The sequence below is a fragment of the Bison bison genome, unplaced genomic scaffold (assembly GCF_000754665.1).
Source record: "Bison bison bison isolate TAMUID 2011002044 unplaced genomic scaffold, Bison_UMD1.0 scf7180017864473, whole genome shotgun sequence".
NCBI lineage: Eukaryota > Metazoa > Chordata > Mammalia > Artiodactyla > Bovidae > Bison > Bison bison.
In genome coordinates this window covers 8,020,759-8,038,194 of record NW_011495034.1, presented here as the reverse complement: position 1 = coordinate 8,038,194, position 17,436 = coordinate 8,020,759, and the positions used below count along the sequence as shown (strand labels likewise).

The 17,436-nt window shown below is 40.1% G+C and overlaps 1 protein-coding gene across 1 annotated transcript in view; it reads left to right on the top strand.

Moving 5' to 3' along the window:
- The window catches only part of CLVS2 (clavesin 2), a 77,950-nt gene that overhangs the window by 47,366 nt on the left and 13,148 nt on the right, over positions 1-17,436 (top strand). The window contains exon 3 of the mRNA XM_010861779.1: positions 12,443-12,553. Coding sequence (XP_010860081.1) covers positions 12,443-12,553 — 111 coding nt within the window. The remainder of the gene's footprint in view (positions 1-12,442; positions 12,554-17,436) is intronic.

The following is a 17,436-nucleotide window of genomic DNA, read 5'->3' as shown; positions in this document are numbered from 1 at the left end:
GATGAAGCAGCCTTCTGCACATGTGCAATTTCAATGTAAACTCTTATCTCTGTACCAGGGTCAAAGTCCTTCATTTTCAATATGTTATTTGCATTTATTTACGTATGGCTTGTTACCAGTTATGAGACAGGCACAGAAAAAGACATCCCAATTAGCTGATAATTAAATACTTCCCTGTGTGTCTTCTCACAGTTTGGCAGAAGGCACTAGTTCGAATGTTTTAGTAAAAATTCTTGTTTCCCTTGTGGACACAATTGAATGACTTACCTGGATCTGTCTGTCCACCATTGATGACACTAAACATACAGGATCACAACTGATTTTCAGTTCCAGACACTGCTCCGGATGCTAGTGTTAGGGAATGGGAGCTAGGCTTTGGAACTAGAACAAACATTTCATTCAGGAATCTAACCTCCTTGAAGATGGTTATGACATGTAGTCAGATAGCTAATACAACATTCTAGAAGATGGATATGAGGTAGTAAGACACTATTTTACCATCTAGAAAGGATATCCTCAATGTACATACTTAGGAAGACATGGTATGGTTAGCATGGCAAAGCAATCTTCAGAAGTTTGAACGTATCTGAAGGAAATTAATGTTGACTGTTGACTAAAAAATATCGTCACAACCTGAAAGAGTTTTTTTTTTTTTTTGGTGGGAATGTTTGGTGGGAATGTGTAGCTCTGAGAAAACTGCTCTAAGAAGGAAGGAAGGGAAGTCAGGCTATATACAAGTTTGCAACAAAGGGAACAGGCAATCTGAACATCAAAGATCAGGTGTCCAGTTAAGGAATTTAACATTCTTTGTATGGGAAGATGCAAGCCTCTGGGCTCCTTGAATTCAGTCCTTTCATGTGAACCTCAGCTGTCTGGGGCCCATCCTCTTTCCTTGTTCTTGTTGCTTCTTGAATTCCCCAGCTCCTCAGCAGTTACTGTGGGGGTGACAGCATCTGTTGGATCACAGTTTGGGGAGCCCGCATTCACTTTTGGAGGCCAGAAATTGCTGATGGCTGTGACATTTCTTGTTTGTTGATATGGCAGGAAATATTTTCATTTCACATGATCCTACCTGAGGAATGTGCACGTGTGCTTGGTCCTCAGTCATGTCCGACTCTGCGATCCCATGAACTGAAGCCCACCGAGCTCCTCTGTCCATGGGATTTTCCAGGCAAGCGCACTGGAATGGGTTGCCATTTCCTTCTCAGGATCTTCCCGACCCAGGAATCGAACTCGTGTCTCTTATGTCTCTTGCATTGGCAGACAGATTCTTTACCACTGAGCCACCTGGGAAGCCCACCTAAGGAACCAGTAGTATCAGTTGCTATAATAATCACCTTCTACTTTCTATATCTGCTCATACTTTTAGAGGGAGTGATGTTACATATGTTGAATACATACATGCCATTATTAAAAAAAAAACCTATTATCATAATTCCTGACTATTAGATAGAGTTTCATGCCATCTATATAAAGTTTAACTGAAAAAAAAAATGGAAGCATATCCCAAGATGCTTAGAGTATTGCTTTTGTCTCTGGTTGGTAAAATTATGAGTGATTTTTTAAAAATTATACTTATTTTGTGTTAAAAATTTCTGCAACAAGCATGTTTTATATTTATACTAAAAGCATCATAAGAGAATAGTATTTTATTTTTTATTCTAATGTAACTTTAGGGATAGAGTTATGGAATTAAAGATCTAATTTCTAGGTGCTGGTGCATTATCACTAAATACATTTTGCCATAGCACATACAGTAGCTGAAACTAAGTGCTATACAAAAGTGCAAGAAAAGATGAAAAGAAAAACATTTTAAGAAGCTGAATAGATTTAATTCTGAATGGGTGAACTACAAGTTGAATTTTTGCCTATATTCACATGGAGGACAATTCTTAACACAGTTGAAAAGTTTAGGAATCCTGGACAGTGTGGTTTAGGAATTCTAACTAGTCTTACTTGTGAAACAAGACCAAAGTTGTGGATTTAATAATAGAAAGTTCATTTTCCTCACATTTATGATGTCAGACTTTACACCAGAAATTATATTGATTTATGCTCTTAAATCTGACAGTTTATTCATAGTAGTAGTAATCTTATTACACAATTTTTATATTTCATCAAGATTGGTTAAAAAATTAAAGTAATATGCTAATAGATTCTCCAGCTTTTTTCTTGAATGGCTAGATATTTGGAGCAAACATATTTTTTTGCTAGAAATATGGGAATAATCAGTTATGTATATTTGATAGATACAAATATGTTTGTCATTGTGTTGTTGTTTAGTCATTTAGTCATGTCTGACTCTTGCAACCACACGAACTGCCAGGCTCCTCTGTCCATGAGATTCCCCAGGCAAGAATACTGAAGTGGGTTGCTATTTCCTTCTCCAGGGGATCTTCCCTCCTAGGGATCAAACTCGTATCTCCTGCTTGGCAGGCAGATTCTTTACCACTGAGCCACCTGGGTGGCCCCATAAATATGTTAACTCCTCCATATATTGACTTTGGCCAATGGTGCCAAAGTCTATAGTGTCTATAGTTTTTCTGTGCCAATGAGGAGATGGTCAAGGCTGTGCTTTAACTGAGCTTGTTTTGCAGTTGTTTGTCAAGGCAGTCACCTCTTAAAGAAACTCACATACTACAGGATAGAAGTACTTCCAAATCCATCTTCTCCCAAAGAATGATATTTATTTAAGTTTATGGTCGACAAAGGATGAGATGATTGGATGGCATCACTGACTCAATGGACGTAGTTTGAACAAGCTCCAGGAGTTGGTGATAGACAGGGAAGCCTGGTGTGCTGCAGTTCATGGGGTCACAAAGAGTCGGACATGACTGAGCGACTGAACTGAACTGAATGATCTACAGAGGCTTGGAGAGATGCTGAATTCCACTAGAGCTTTAGTGGGTCACATTTGCATTTAACTGAAGAATTTATTCAAGAGTTTGTGCATGAAGGCCAAATGTTCTGCTCAAGGGAAAATGAATGGAAGCAGGGGAATTGGCAAAAGCTCTTGGAGGATAGAAGTTCTATTAACTTCCTTCAGCCCTTTTTGGCCCTTCTCTCATTAATTGCAAAGCATTTCTTGTTTCATTGTCTCCAGTGAACAGCAATGTGCCCAGCAGAGCCAGTGATTAGCATATTGTATTTTCTTGATATTTTTATTACTGTTTTGTACTCTGTAGTGTTGGAGGAGGGAATGACAACCCATTCCAGTATTCTTGTCTGGAGAACCCCATGGACAGAGGAGCCTGGTGTGCTACAGTCCATAGGGTCACAAAGAGTAGGACACAACTGACGCAACTTAGCACCCATGCATGCACTCTGTAGTTTTATTTAAGGCCAAGCAACTGCCCGGTAAGCCATATTGTAAAATTTCCTCCATGGTCATTTCCACTTGTGTAAAGGGAGGGTTCTTTGTTAACTTGGTAGCTTAGTACCAAGGAGGTGTGCTGAATGAGTAACACCAATGGTTAGCCATAGCAATCCTATTAAATGTTGTTCCCATTTTGCAGATCAAGAAATTGTAGCTCAGAGAATATGGCTTACCTAGACAGCATATTAAAAAGCAGAGACATTACTTTGCCAACAAAGGTCCATCTAGTCAAGGCTATGGTTTTTCCAGTGGTCATATATGGATGTGAGAATTGGCCTATAAAGAAAGCTGAGTGCCGAAGAATTGATGCTTTTGAACTGTGGTGTTGGAGAAGACTCTTGAGAGCCCCTTGGACTGCAAGGAGATCCAACCAGTCCATTCTAAAGGAGATCAGTCCTGGGTATTCATTGGAAGGACTGATGTTGAAGCTGAAACTCCAATACTTTGGCCACCTGATGTGAAGAGCTGACTCATTTGAAAAGACCCTGATGCTGGAAAGGATTGAAGGCAGGAGGAAAAGGGGACGACAAAGGATGAGATGGTTGGATGGCATCACCAACTTGATGGACATGGGTTTGGGTGGACTCCGGGAGTTGGTGATGGACAGGGAGGCCTGGCGTGCTGTGGTTCATGGGGTTGCAAAGAGTAGGACACGACTGAGCAACTAAACTGAACTGAACTGAAATAATAAATATCAAGATCTATTTCGTTTAATAAATATTCATCTAGCTTTGCTCTGGGACACACACATATATATACACACATTTTCAAAACACTAGGAGTATAAAGGTGAATCAAGCACAGTCTGGATCAACATTCAGAGCACAAAACAGAAATCTCTGGATAGTTCAAGTGGATTTAAATGCAGAGAGTGAGTGCCTAAAACCTCATTGGAAGAGCAGGAGGAATGAGAATTAGGGGGAACTGTGACTAATCTCTTGTTTTGAGGTCACAACCCTGCAGATGAGATTCAGAGGTCAATAAACAAATGTCTTTACCTTCTTACTGACTGATGTCCCAGCAGACTTTTACCTGCCAAAGTGACAACTACAAAGTGGAAGATCGAGTCCAGATACTGCTGTAAACAATTGCTCCTCTAGAGCTTGCTTTTGTTGTTATTTAGTCACTATGTCATGTGCAGCTCTTTTGTGGCTCCGAGTACTTTAGGCTCCTCCATCCATAGAATTTCCCAGGCAAGAATACTGAAGTGGGTTGCCATTTCCTTCTCCAGGGGATCTTCCGACCCAGGGATCAAACCTGCACCTCCTGCACTGGCACAGATTCTCTACCCCTGAGCCCTTGGGGAAGCCTGGTGCTTGTTTAGCAGCTGTTGTTGCACAGGAAGGTGACTGCTGCCTCCTTTTAGTCCTTTAAATCTCACTCAAGTAGATCTCATATAGATCTCTCCTGTTAAGAACCCTCGTGGTAAGATTCCTGTGGTTTAGCCTTCCATGCCCTGCTCTCTTAGTTGGGCATGAAGTGGGTGGAAATGGATGCCAGGCCCAGCACCAACAGATCATATGGAACACTTTGAGTGCAGAGGTTTCTGCACTCAAAGAGCTCACAGTTTAGTAGTGAAAGCAGATAAATTAAGAGACAATTTTAGTATCTCATGGTAGGTAGAGTGATGGACTCCAGCACTGTGATGGTAGAGGTGGGCTTTTATGGGAGAGTGGAGAAAGACATGGCAACCCACTCCAGTGTTCTTGCCTGGAGAATCCCAGGGACGGGGGAACTGGTGGGCTGCTGTCTATGGGGTCCCATAGAGTCGGACACGACTGAAGCGACTTAGCAGCAGCAGCAGCAGCAGGATGAGGCTACCAGTGGCTCAGATGGTAAAGAATCTGCCTGCAAAGCAGGAGACCTGGGTTCAATCCCTGGGTCAGGAATATTCCCTGGAGAAGGAAATGGCAACCCACTCCAGTATTCTTGCCTGGAGAATCCCGTGGATGGAGGAGCCTGGCAGGCTACAGTCAATGGGATCGCAAAGAATCGACATGACTGAGCGACTTCACTTTCACTTTACTTTCTTTCACTGGGATGAGAAGTGAGGAAAAGGATCAATAAAGCTTCCTGGAGAAGATGTTGCCTGAGCTGATTCTTAAGGGTTCAGTATGAGCAGATTATTTTAAAAAGGGGGAAAAAAGGAACAGAATCAACAAAAAATAAACAGCACATGAGTATGAACAGACATGAAGGGGATGGAGGGAAGTGACATGATACTAAGCAGAGAAATGGGGATAGTGGTTTCAGGTTTTCCTGGGATCACATTGGCATCGTATGGAAGGTGAATATGAAAATATGAAGCTGCACAGCATTGGGTATAAATATTGCAGGACTTGGGGTGTGGTAAGAGGTGAAGGAATCAGACTTCTGGTTTTCAGTTTCACATATAAAAAGCTTGGAAGTTGCTACTCTGTCCTAACAAGGAAAAAATGGAGCAGATTGAAAAGTCAACGACTATTCTTAGATTTTTAAAGATGATACAAGGATACAGGGCAATCCCCTACCTCCAAGACTGGAGAAACAGGTGAATACAGGCAGTCTTGGCTTAGTGGGGCAGAAACTCTCGATCAGAAACCAACATGGAAATCAGTGCTGGAGATGGACAGCCTGAATTATAATTGACAAACTGCTGGAGGCTCATTGTACAAAATTCTGAGAGTGAAAAACTCCAGTGAGGGTGCAGGTGTCGGGGTCCATCCATACTTTGGTGAGATTTACCTCCAGAATCTTGACCCAAGTTCCCTCAGTAAGTATTTGAGAAAAATCCCCTTGTGTTTGCTTTGGGGGTGGGGAAAAGGAGCCATTTTTAAATATGCCAGAGCACTGTTCTGGTCATCAAGGCTTGCTCTCAGGAGAACACACGACCTTTGCACTTAAAGAGCTCACAGTTTGTAAATTAAGAGACAATTTTAGTATCTCCTGGTAGGTGCAGGTAACCAGAACCCAAGTGGCTGGGTTATTAGAATATATTCTTAGAATATAACTGACCTATGTGGAGAAGGAAATGACAACTCACTCTCGTATTTTTGCCTGGAGAATTCCATGGACAGAGGAGCCTGGCAGGCTACTGTCCATGGGGTCACAAGAGTCAGACACGACTTAGCAACTAAACTACCACAACTGACCTAAGGAAAGAAAATTCCCAATTTTAGTCCCCACATGGGAGAAGAGAAATACCCAACTCTGGGTACTTTAGCCATGTTGTTCTACCTAAGAGGGGAGAAAAAAATTATAAAACAAAAAACAACCCTTGGGAGTGCACAGTCCAGAGACAGGATCATTAAAAGCACGAGAGCTAGTCTGCTGCACTATAGAATGCTTCACCCTGCCCCACATCTTACCATTATACTACTGAAGGCTTTTTACAATAGTTCTTTATACCTAGTAGGTCATGCCTGGCTGTCATGAAAACATTATAATGCATAGCTGAAAAAAGGTAGAAAGCACAATTGGAAGAGACAGAGTAATCATCAGAATGATACATGGCAGGGGTGCTGGAATTATTAAACCTGGAATTTAAGCAACTATGAGGAATATGCTAAGGGCTTAAATAGATAAGCTGGAAAGCAGGTTTAATAGATAAACTGGAAAGCAGTTTAATAGATAAACTGGGCAGTGTAAGTCAAGAGGTGGAAAGTCTAAAAAAGAACGAAGAAAGAAATGCTAGAGATCAAACACTGTGACAAAAATGAGGAAGGTCTTTGATAGACTTTTTAGTAGACTGGACACAGCTAAGCAAGAATCTCTGAGCTTGAGGTTATATCAATAGAAACCTCAAAAACCAAAATGCAAAGAGAACAAAGGGAAAAAAGCAGAACAGAATGTCCAAGGACTGCAGGGCAACTACAAAAGACGTATCATACGTATAATGGTAACACCACAAGCAGGAGAGAAAGAGAGAGGAAGTGAGTGGTGTCACAGTGAGGAAAGGAAGGAACCAAGTGTTATGTCCTCGTTGTGGACCTGGATGCCCGAGAGGACACAGGCGGTATTAAGTTAGAATTTTAACCTGAGTCTACTTGATTTCAAAGTCAGTGCTTTTCTTTCTCTTTTACACCATCTTAACTGTGACCAAATTATTCTGTATTTAAAGATGTGTCTAATGGCATCATTTGTAAGTTATGTGCTTACGTGTGCATATTCCTTTTTCACAATAGAAGAAGCATGACCTTCAAATGATTCTCAAAGTTGAAAAATCTCTGAGCTAAGACTTTTGGTTAAATAAATCGATAACTGTTGTTCATTCAGTTTTGTTCTAGAGATCAAAATGCTCACTCGGGAGTATATTTTAAAAGTGTACCAAGTAGTTCTGCTTTAGGCAGTGCTATAGGTTAAAAATTCTTCAAGAACACCCTGCCATGAAACACCAAAGTTTTGAAAAAAATCACAATGAAAATATGTCTAGATGATCTACTGAACTCTCGTGAACATAAGACAAGTCCCAACAGAGACTAGCACACAGAGTCTACTTGAAAGAAAAAAAGAATTTAAGTGAAGTTTGAATGGTTCTGCAGGTAAATGTTGACTGTAAGAACCTAGGTGGCGCTAGTGGTAAAGAATCCACCTGCCAATGCAGGAGACAAGAGATGAGGGTTCAGTCCCTGGGTTGGAAAGATCTCCTGGAAGAGGGCATGGCAACCCACTCCAGTACTCTTGCCTAGAAAATTCCATGGGCAGAGGAACCTGGTGGGCTGCAGTCCATGGGGCCGCAGAGTTGGATGCAACTGAGCACACACCCACAAGAACCTAGGATTTTGGAGAGTAATGGTTGCTGGGGCTGTGGGGTTGGCAGGAGCAGGCATGAGGCCTCCACACACTGAGGGCAAGTTGGTGACTGATGAGAACCTGCATTCCTCCAAGTGCTACATCCTTAGGGGAAGGTTGTGCTGGGAAAATCCCAGCTGGCCAGGAAACTTTTAAGGAAACCTGTCTGCTTCTCCCATGCGTGCTTGCTCAGTTGCTTCAGTTGTGTCTGACTCTTTGCAACACCATGTACAATAGCTTGCCAGGCTCCTCGGTCCATGGGATTTTTCTGGCAAGAACACTGGAGTGGGTTGCCATGCTCTTCTCCAGGGGATCTTCCCAACCCAGGGATCAAACCCCCATCTCCTGCTTCTCCTGCATTGCAGACAGATTCCTCATTGCCAAGCCACCAGGGAAGTCCGCCTCTTCCATACTCAGGTATAAAAATAATAATAGTAATAATAGTATTAATAATAATGATGATAATAGTCTTCCCTGATACTCTGAAGTAATAATTGTCTCATGTATCTGACATTTGCACATACATACATCCTACAGGCAGAGAAACTGTGAGATGAGAAATTAAATTATAGCCAAACGAGGTTGATAGAACCTGGTAGAGATGATATAGATCTTGCCTGGAGAGAAGCATCCTCAAGATAGCTCTTTCAGGATTCCCAATGATTAATAGTAACCAAATATAAACTCACTGTAAACAAGATATCATGAACAAGGTCAGCAGACAGGCCCTCAAGGACTCAGAAGCAGAATACCTCTGAGTAAAATGGTTATGCTATCAAGCAAGTTATTAATGATGGAATTACAAACAGCAAAGACCAAGCAACTAGCAAATTAAAGTGTCAAGAGAACCTATTTTATACCCGTTAGATTGGCATTAGGAAGATTGACAATATCAAGTGTATGAGGAATAGCCAGAACTTTCCTGCATAACTGGTGGAAAGAAGAGTATAAATTGGTACAATTTGATCTCACCTCTTCTAAATGAAGGCTTTCCTGGTGGCTCAGAGGTTAAAGTGTCTGCCTGGAATGCTGGAGACCCGGGTTCATTCCCTGGGTTGGGAAGATCCCCTGGAGAAGGAAATGGCAACCCACTCCAGTACTGTTGCCTGGAGAATCCCATGAGAGGAGCCTGGTAGGCTACAGTCCATGGGGTCGCAAAGAGTCAGACACGACTGAACGACTTCACTTTCTTCTAAATGAAGAGGAACTAAAGAGCTTCTTGATGAAGGTGAAAGAGAAGAGTAAAAAAGCTGGCTTAAAAATCAACATTCAAAAAACTAAGATCATGGCATCCAGTCCTATCACTTCATGGCAAATAGATGGGGAAAAAGTAGAAACAGTGTCTCATTTTATTTTCTTGGGCTCCAAAATCACTGCAGATGGTGACTGTAGCCACAAAATTAAAAGACACTTGCTCCTTAGAAGTAAAGCTATGACCAACCTAGACAGCATAATAAAAAGCAGAGATACCACTTTGCCAACAAAGGTCCATCTAGTCAAAGCTATGGTTTTTCCAGTAGTCATGTATGGATGTGAGAGTTGGACCGAGCTGAGGAATTGATGCTTTCAAACTCTGGTGCTGGAGAAGACTCCTGAGAGTCACTTGGACAGCAAGGAGATCAAACCAGGCAATCTTAAAGGAAATCAACCTTGAATACTCACTGGAAGGACTGATGCTGATACTGAAGCTGAAGCACCACTACTTTGGCCACCTGATGCGAAGAGCCGACTCATTGGAAAAGACCCTGATGCTCAGAAAGACTGAAGTCAAGACTAGAAGGAGGCTGCAGAGGATGAGATGGTTATATAGTGTCACTAACTTGATGGACATGAGTTTGATCAAATTCTGGAGATAGAGAAGGCCAGGAAAGCCTGGAGTACTGCAGTCCATGGGGTCACAAAGAGTTGGACACGACTGAGCAAATGAACAACCACCATGCAATGGTGTGCTATATAATAGTGACAATGAACTGTAGCTGTGCACAAAATGTTTATATTTCAGATCCAACAAGCCTCAGTAACACCATTATGTGATGACATTCACTATGACCTTTGTCTAAAGTTTACGTGGTGCCTGCTAAGTCGCTTCAGTTGAATCTGACTCTTTGTGACCCTGTGGACAGTAGCCCACCAGGCTCCTCTGTCCATGGGATTCTCTAAGTAAGAATACTAGAGTGGGTTACCATACCCTCTTCCAGGGAATCTTCCCAACCCAGGGATCTGACTCTCATCTCCTGCGGCTCCTGCATTGCAGGCAGGTTTTTACTGCTGAGCCACTGGGGGAAGCCTAGTATATTTGTATATGTAGTATTCTTGCCTGAGAGATGAGCTTGGTGAGCAGGTTTTTACTGCTGAGCCACCGGAGGAAGCCTAGTATATTTGTATATGTAGTATTCTTGCCTGAGAGATGAGCTTGGTGAGCTACAATTCATGGTCTCTCAAAGATTTGGACATGACTGAACAACTAACACACATAGCAAAATAATAAAATATAAAAATAAATAAAATATGCAAAATATAAAATAATATGATATATTCACAATATTTACAACATAAAATATAAGCAAAAGAAATGCTTATGTTTGAAATAAAATATGAAATTTTAAAATGTGGGTAAGTGAAAGAATATGAAAATACAGTGAACTTCAAGGTTACCAGCATATTCTATTTCTTAAGCTGAATGGAGGGCACATTTTGGTATTCTTTTTAGTGTGTATACATTATTTATCTTCTTTTTATGTATAAAAATGTCATGATTTAAAAACAACTATGTCTTCTTTTTTTACCTGCTTCATTTCTGTTTTGTAATAATCTTTTGATGAATGAAAACCACAAATTTATAAAAGAAGTAAGACACTGACATAGAATAAGACACATTTTACCAATTTATTATTGGAAGTACCATGGTGTTTTCATAGCATATTATTCTCAGAGATAGAAATTTCTTTGCTAAAACAATGTTTGTTGACTCAAAAGCCACTGTACAAAATCACTAATTAATTTCTAATGCTCATAAAATGAAAGTGTTAGTCATTCAGTCATTCCTGACTCTTTGCAACCCCATGGACTGTAGCCTGCTAGGCACTTCTGTCCTTGGAATTCTCCAGGCAAGAATACTGGAGTCACTAGCCATTCTCTTCTCCAGGGGATCTTTCCCACCTGGGGATCGAACCCAAGTCTCCTGCATTGCAGGCGAATTCTTTACTGTCTGAGCCAACCAAGCCCTTAATGCTCATGTGTTCCCTAAAAACAAAACAGTGTTTTCAAATCTTTTGAATCTTATTCAAGAGAAAACTTAAATTAAGAAAATAGATTTACAATTATTTCAGTTTCTCTTCTTTTGTTTTTATTTATGCTCTATATAGTATCCAGAAATATGTTAATTATTATGATGCCACTCAAGAGAGACTTCTAGTGGATGAATTTTTAAAAGGAGACTTTTGTAGTCAGCTCAGCATGGAATTTTGAACCATCAGGTGCATTTATGCAGAATCTTAGGACTATCAAATGTCATAATCTGATTTAAGGATTCTATTCAGATTTGGGGGTGGACTTGAGATGCACTTGTTTAGTCACAGATGGGAAGAAAACACCTCTGCATCACTTCAGATGCAAATCTTGCACAGGAGTGTTCTTACTGAAAGAGAAGCTGGCTTTATGATAGCCCCATTTTCCTCCTGTGGGATGAGAACAGAGCATGTGAGTTTCATTTACCTTGACAAAATGCGTGTGCAAATTTTCTTACACTACACTTCCAGGTTTTTATTTTGCTTAAGCACATTTCCTTTTTTTGGTAGCTGGAATAAGGAGAGTGTTCATAGTAAAGTTGATAATAGAATAAAATGTGTTTGATATGTGACAGTCCTTACATTATAGATGTCTACATTGAAAATTTATAAAACATTTTAATTTAAATATAATTTAATATACATATATCTAACATAGATTCATTGTGCAACAAATTTCTCAGGTCTTTTATTTATATTTCTTGGTTTATAGTGACTATCAGGAATTTGCAAGCTTGAAATGTGGCACTCTTAAAAACACTGAAATTCCTATCAACAATTCTTGAGATTTGAGGTTCTTGAGAAAGATGTGCTTTATTACATATTCCTTCAGTTTCCATATGAAATTTGCAGTGTTAATTGCAGTAAGGTTCTTTTTTTTCTCCTTTGCTATGCAGATAATCTCATTTAAGTGTGTGAAATAACAAAGTTGTTCAGCATAACGCCTTCCCTTAACCTTCTCAATGTTTTAAAGCGTGTTTTGATTTTTTCCCCCTCCATGTTACTCTAGGATAGTTTCCCAGCACGATTTGGAGGAATTCATTTTGTTAACCAACCGTGGTACATCCATGCCCTGTACACCGTGATCCGGCCTTTCCTGAAGGAGAAGACTCGGAAAAGGGTATTTGCTTGCTTCTTTTTTTTTTTGTTGTTGTTTCCTTTCCCTCCCCATTCAATAAGTTATCATGCATACTGCGTGTATAACGTTTGCTACAGCAAAAGTGTGCTTCTATACTGAATGTAACTATTTAACCTAAAAGATATTTTACAAAATTTAAAACCTTGTGGTTAATTCTGAACAGTGGATCTGTGAAAGAAATATTTAAAAACTAACTCTCTTGCTTTTCCACAAACGGGGAGAACATTTTAGCACATTCATCATATATTAAAGCCTCAGTTTAAAAGTTAAAAAAAAAACAATTATGCCATGTTACTGTATTGTTATTGGTATACTTAATTTCATGTAACGTTTAGACAGAAGTTTTTTATATGTTGATAAATGGGTGTTAGTAATTTCACAATATGTATTGCATTATATATGGTGAATTTTGTAATATTTAATATAATTTTGTAGTGATTGTCATGAGCAATCATACATTACAGACAGAATGTTTATATGTAGGAATTTTAATATTTCTTTAAATTACAGGTTACTTGAATTCCAAGATTTAGTTTTATCCAACAACTAGGATATTCAAAGTATGTTCCAAAATAATCATTTTTCTGAGAATACAAAAATTTATATAACTCATTTAACATAGTGCGTGTGCTCAGTCACTCAGTTGTGTCCAACTCTTTATGACCCAATGGACTGTAGCCCACCAGGCTCCTCTGTCCATGGAATTTTTTTGGACAAGAATACGAAACAGGTTTCCATTTCCTCCTCCAGGGGATCTCCCTGACCCAGAGATGGAACCTGCAACTCTTGTGTCTCCTGCATTGGCAGGTGGGTTCTTTACCAGTGTGCCACCTGGGGAACCCCCATACTACAATGCCAAACACATTAATCATTATAATGCTTTTAAAGTGCATTTAATATACATTATTTCATCTTATCCTGCAAACATCTCTGCAAAGTATGATTAGTAGCATCATTTTCTATTTCAAAGCTGAGGAAAGTAAGTTTTAGGATGGATAAATAACTTGCTTACTCATTTACACAGCTGTAAAGTTGTAGAGTTAACATTTGAATCCAAATAGCTTCGCATTTAGAGATATTTTTACCACTGTGCTGTGACCAATTTTCAAATGATTAGTTCCACAGAAAAATATAGTTACTTCTAAATCCATACAGAGGATAATTTTCCATGTTTCTCAGTGAATGAGAAGGTCCTTCAGGTACTTTAGTGCCATAAAAGCCTTACTGTAAGTGTGAAAGTGAAGTCATTGTTAGGTGTGTGTTGGTTTCAAACATTTGTGAACAGAGAGTTTTCTGCTTATGAATTTGTTGAATATGTTTTAGTAATTTAGGAGGAAGAATTCTGTAGACAATGATCATTTATATTAGGAATTATGTCTTTCACCAAGATTCAAGTTAATTTGTTGTTGTTCAGTCCTAAGTCACATCTGACTCTTTGTGACCCCATGGACTGCAGCACGCCAGGCTTCCCTGTCCTTCAGTATCTCCCGAAGTTTGCTCAGACTCATGTCCATTGAGTCAATGATGCCATCCAACCATCTCATCTTCTGTTGCCCCCTTCTCCTCCTGCTCTCAATCTTTCCCAGCAAGAGAGTTTTTTCCAATGAATTAGCTCTTTGTATCGGGTAGCCAGAGTATTGGAGTTTCAGCTTCAGCATCAGTCCTTCCAATGAATATTTGTAAATCAAGTTAATTTACAATTTATAGTTCAAAACAATGGGTTGACATGCCTCAGAAATAACACTTTCAAGCAATCTTTTGTGAAGGGATGGTCAGGTGATCGAAAGTACCTGCTGGGGTTTTTAGTACAAATTATACCTGTGAACGCTAATGTAGCATTCATTCTACACCACACGCTGTTCTAAGTACTTTCAATATGTTAACTCATTTAGTCCTTCCAACAAGGCTTTAGGGTAAGCATTATTATTTTTCTCCTTTTATAGATGGGAAAATGAGGCATGGAAGGTGAAACCATTTGCTCTAAATCTCAGCTAGGAGATAGTAGAACTGAAAATACGGATTTACTGGGAAGACTGTTCCAGGTACAGGGAATAGCAAAGGTAGTGGTTCTTGGGTAGAAACAAGCCTGGAATATTCGACAAATAGCAAGGAGGCCTTCCCAGGTGGCACTAGTGGTAAAGAACCCACCTACCAACGCAGGAGACATAAGAGACACAAGTTCAATCCCTGGGTCAGGAAGATCCCCTGGAGGAGGGCATGTCAGCCCACTCCAGTATTCTTGCCTGGAGAATCCCATGGACAGAGGACCCTGGTGGGCTACAGTCCATAGAGTCCAAAGAGCTGGACACGACTGAAGTGAGTTAGCACACACGCAAAGAGGTCAGAAAAGTTGGAGCCAGATGAGCTATTGGAGAGGATAGTAGTGCATTGGATGGGTGGGAACATGGTGTGCCAGCTCTTGGAGGGCCTTGCACACTGCCATCAGATCTGGGCTTTCAGTCAGAGTGAAATGAGTAGCATTTGAAAGACTGAGTTCAGGGGTGACTTGTTGTGACATTATTTTGACATGATTCTGCTCTGTTGAAAAAACTGAAGAGTGTCAGATCTATAAAACAAGGAAAGCTCTAGGTTTGGGAGTTATTTGGTGGAATTTGATGATTTTGACAATGCCTTAAAAAAGAGTGCTGGCACTATTCTAGATGGAAGGGAGGTATTTGAATTTTACCATTTTAATTACAACTACATGATTTAGGAATTTTTATATGAGAAAATAATTATAAATTAAAACACCCTTAACTTCTGCTTATATAATCAATACACAATACAATGCTATTGCTATATTTCCTTCCTGGAATCCCAAGTGATTCAGCCTTACAGTATTACTCAAGTACCTTATAACGCAAATGCTATACATCTATGTTCTGAAAAGCTGGTAAAAGAAAACCTAAAGAAAAGTTGTGAATCATCTTTCACAAATGGCCATTTAGTTCTTCATTTTCTTAAATTAAAGCAGACTTTGAGTTTCCAACATGCTGGGTTGATGGGAATGTCAACCTTAAGTGTTACAGAGATCCCTTCTCAAAATTTCACCAATGTCTGGAATATTTCATGTACAGCCTAACTTACAATCTATCATGGCCACTTTTGACATCTTCACTATTCAAGCTAGTATTAGTTCCTTGAATGAAGGTCTCTTTTTGGACCCAAGCATCTTTGTTGATGTTAGAGTCCAATGCCTAGGTTTCAATCCACTATCCCAGTGAACTTTTTAGCTGGTCCATAGATGTGGTCCTGCCACACCCCAGGAGCTGACAGGAAACTGATTTTCCTACTAGTTGTCACAAGCTTCTACTGCTTCCTCAGTATCACGGACTTTCTCATCTACTCCTTGCTAATTCTTAAAAATATTTTACCCTCCTCTTCCTATAATTATGGTCTCCTACCATAATCTCTTTAATGGCACAGTTTAGGAAAAAAATTTTTTTTAATTTTTAATTTAAAAATTCAGCCTAAGTATAATTGTAAGGCAATCTGAGGCAAAAGAGCCCCTAAGAACCAGACTTCTTGAGTAAAATGGAGGAAGAAAAATATGTAAGAGGGAGAATGTAGTAAAACTTCAATAAACGATGAGACAAATGTGTGCGTGGGTGCTCCAGCAGATGAGTTGCAGGAGATGTGTTCACTGAAGGCGTTCGTAGAGGATCTTAAAGGATTGGAGCAAGAAGAAAGGAGAAGCCAGTGGGGGATTGTGAGCAGAATAATATTATCTGACTGATTCAAGTTTTGACATGGTCCTTTGGCTGCTGTGTTGAGAGTAGCGTCCTGGTGGCAAGAGTGGAAGTGGGGAGAGCAGTTAGGAGGCTAGTTCAGTATCACAGTGGAAAGGATGATAGGAGTTGAGTTAGGGTTGTAGCAGCAGAGTTGTTCAGATGTTTGAATTCAGGATAGATTTTGGAGGTAGTACCGAAAGAATTTACTGACAACTTAGATTATGAGAGAAGTAAAAGATGAGTCAAAGGTTTTGGCCTGAGTAACTAGAAGCATATTTGTACCATTAGCTGACCTTGGAAATAGGGAGAATCTGATTTAGGGGAGAAAGTTATAAGTTCCGTTCTGGATGTGACATGTTTGAGATGCCCATTGATCATTTAAGTGGAGGTGTGACACAGAGAGTAAAAATAGTAATATGGAGTTCAAAAGAGAGGTCTGGATTCAGGATACACATTTTCAGTGTATATGGTGAAGATCGCTCAGTCGTGTCTGACTCTTTGCGACCCCATAGACTGTAGCCTACCAGGCTCCTCCCTCTATGGAATTTTCCAGGCAATAGTACTGGAGTGGATTGCCATTTCCTTCTCCAGGGAACTTCCCCACCCAGGGATCGAACCCGGGTCTCCCACATTGTAGACAGTCGCTTAACCATCTGAGCCACCAGGTCTTACTGTATGGATGATACTTAAACCTTGTATTTGTTCAGTCACAAAGTTGTGTCCGACTCTTTGTGACCCCATGAACGGCAGCACATGAGCCTTCCCTGTCCTTCATTTTCCCAGAGTTTGCTCAAACTGATGTCCATTGAGTCAGTGATGCCATCCAACCATCTCATCCTCTGTTGTCCCCTTCTCCTCCTGCCCTCAATCTTTCCCAGCATCAGGGTCTTTTCCAATGAGTCGGCTCTTTGAATCAGGTGGCCAAAGTATTGGAGCTTCAGGTTCAGCATCAGTCCTTCCAACGAATATTTGGGGTTTATTTCCAAATTACCTGAGTGCAGTTAGAGAAGATAATAAATCCAAGAACTGAAGCCTGAAGCTCTCTGATGTTAAGATATTGCAGAAGTGGAATAACCAGCAAAAGGGACTGAAGGAGGCATCTATCAGATAGTAGGAAACCAAGAGATCCTGGGA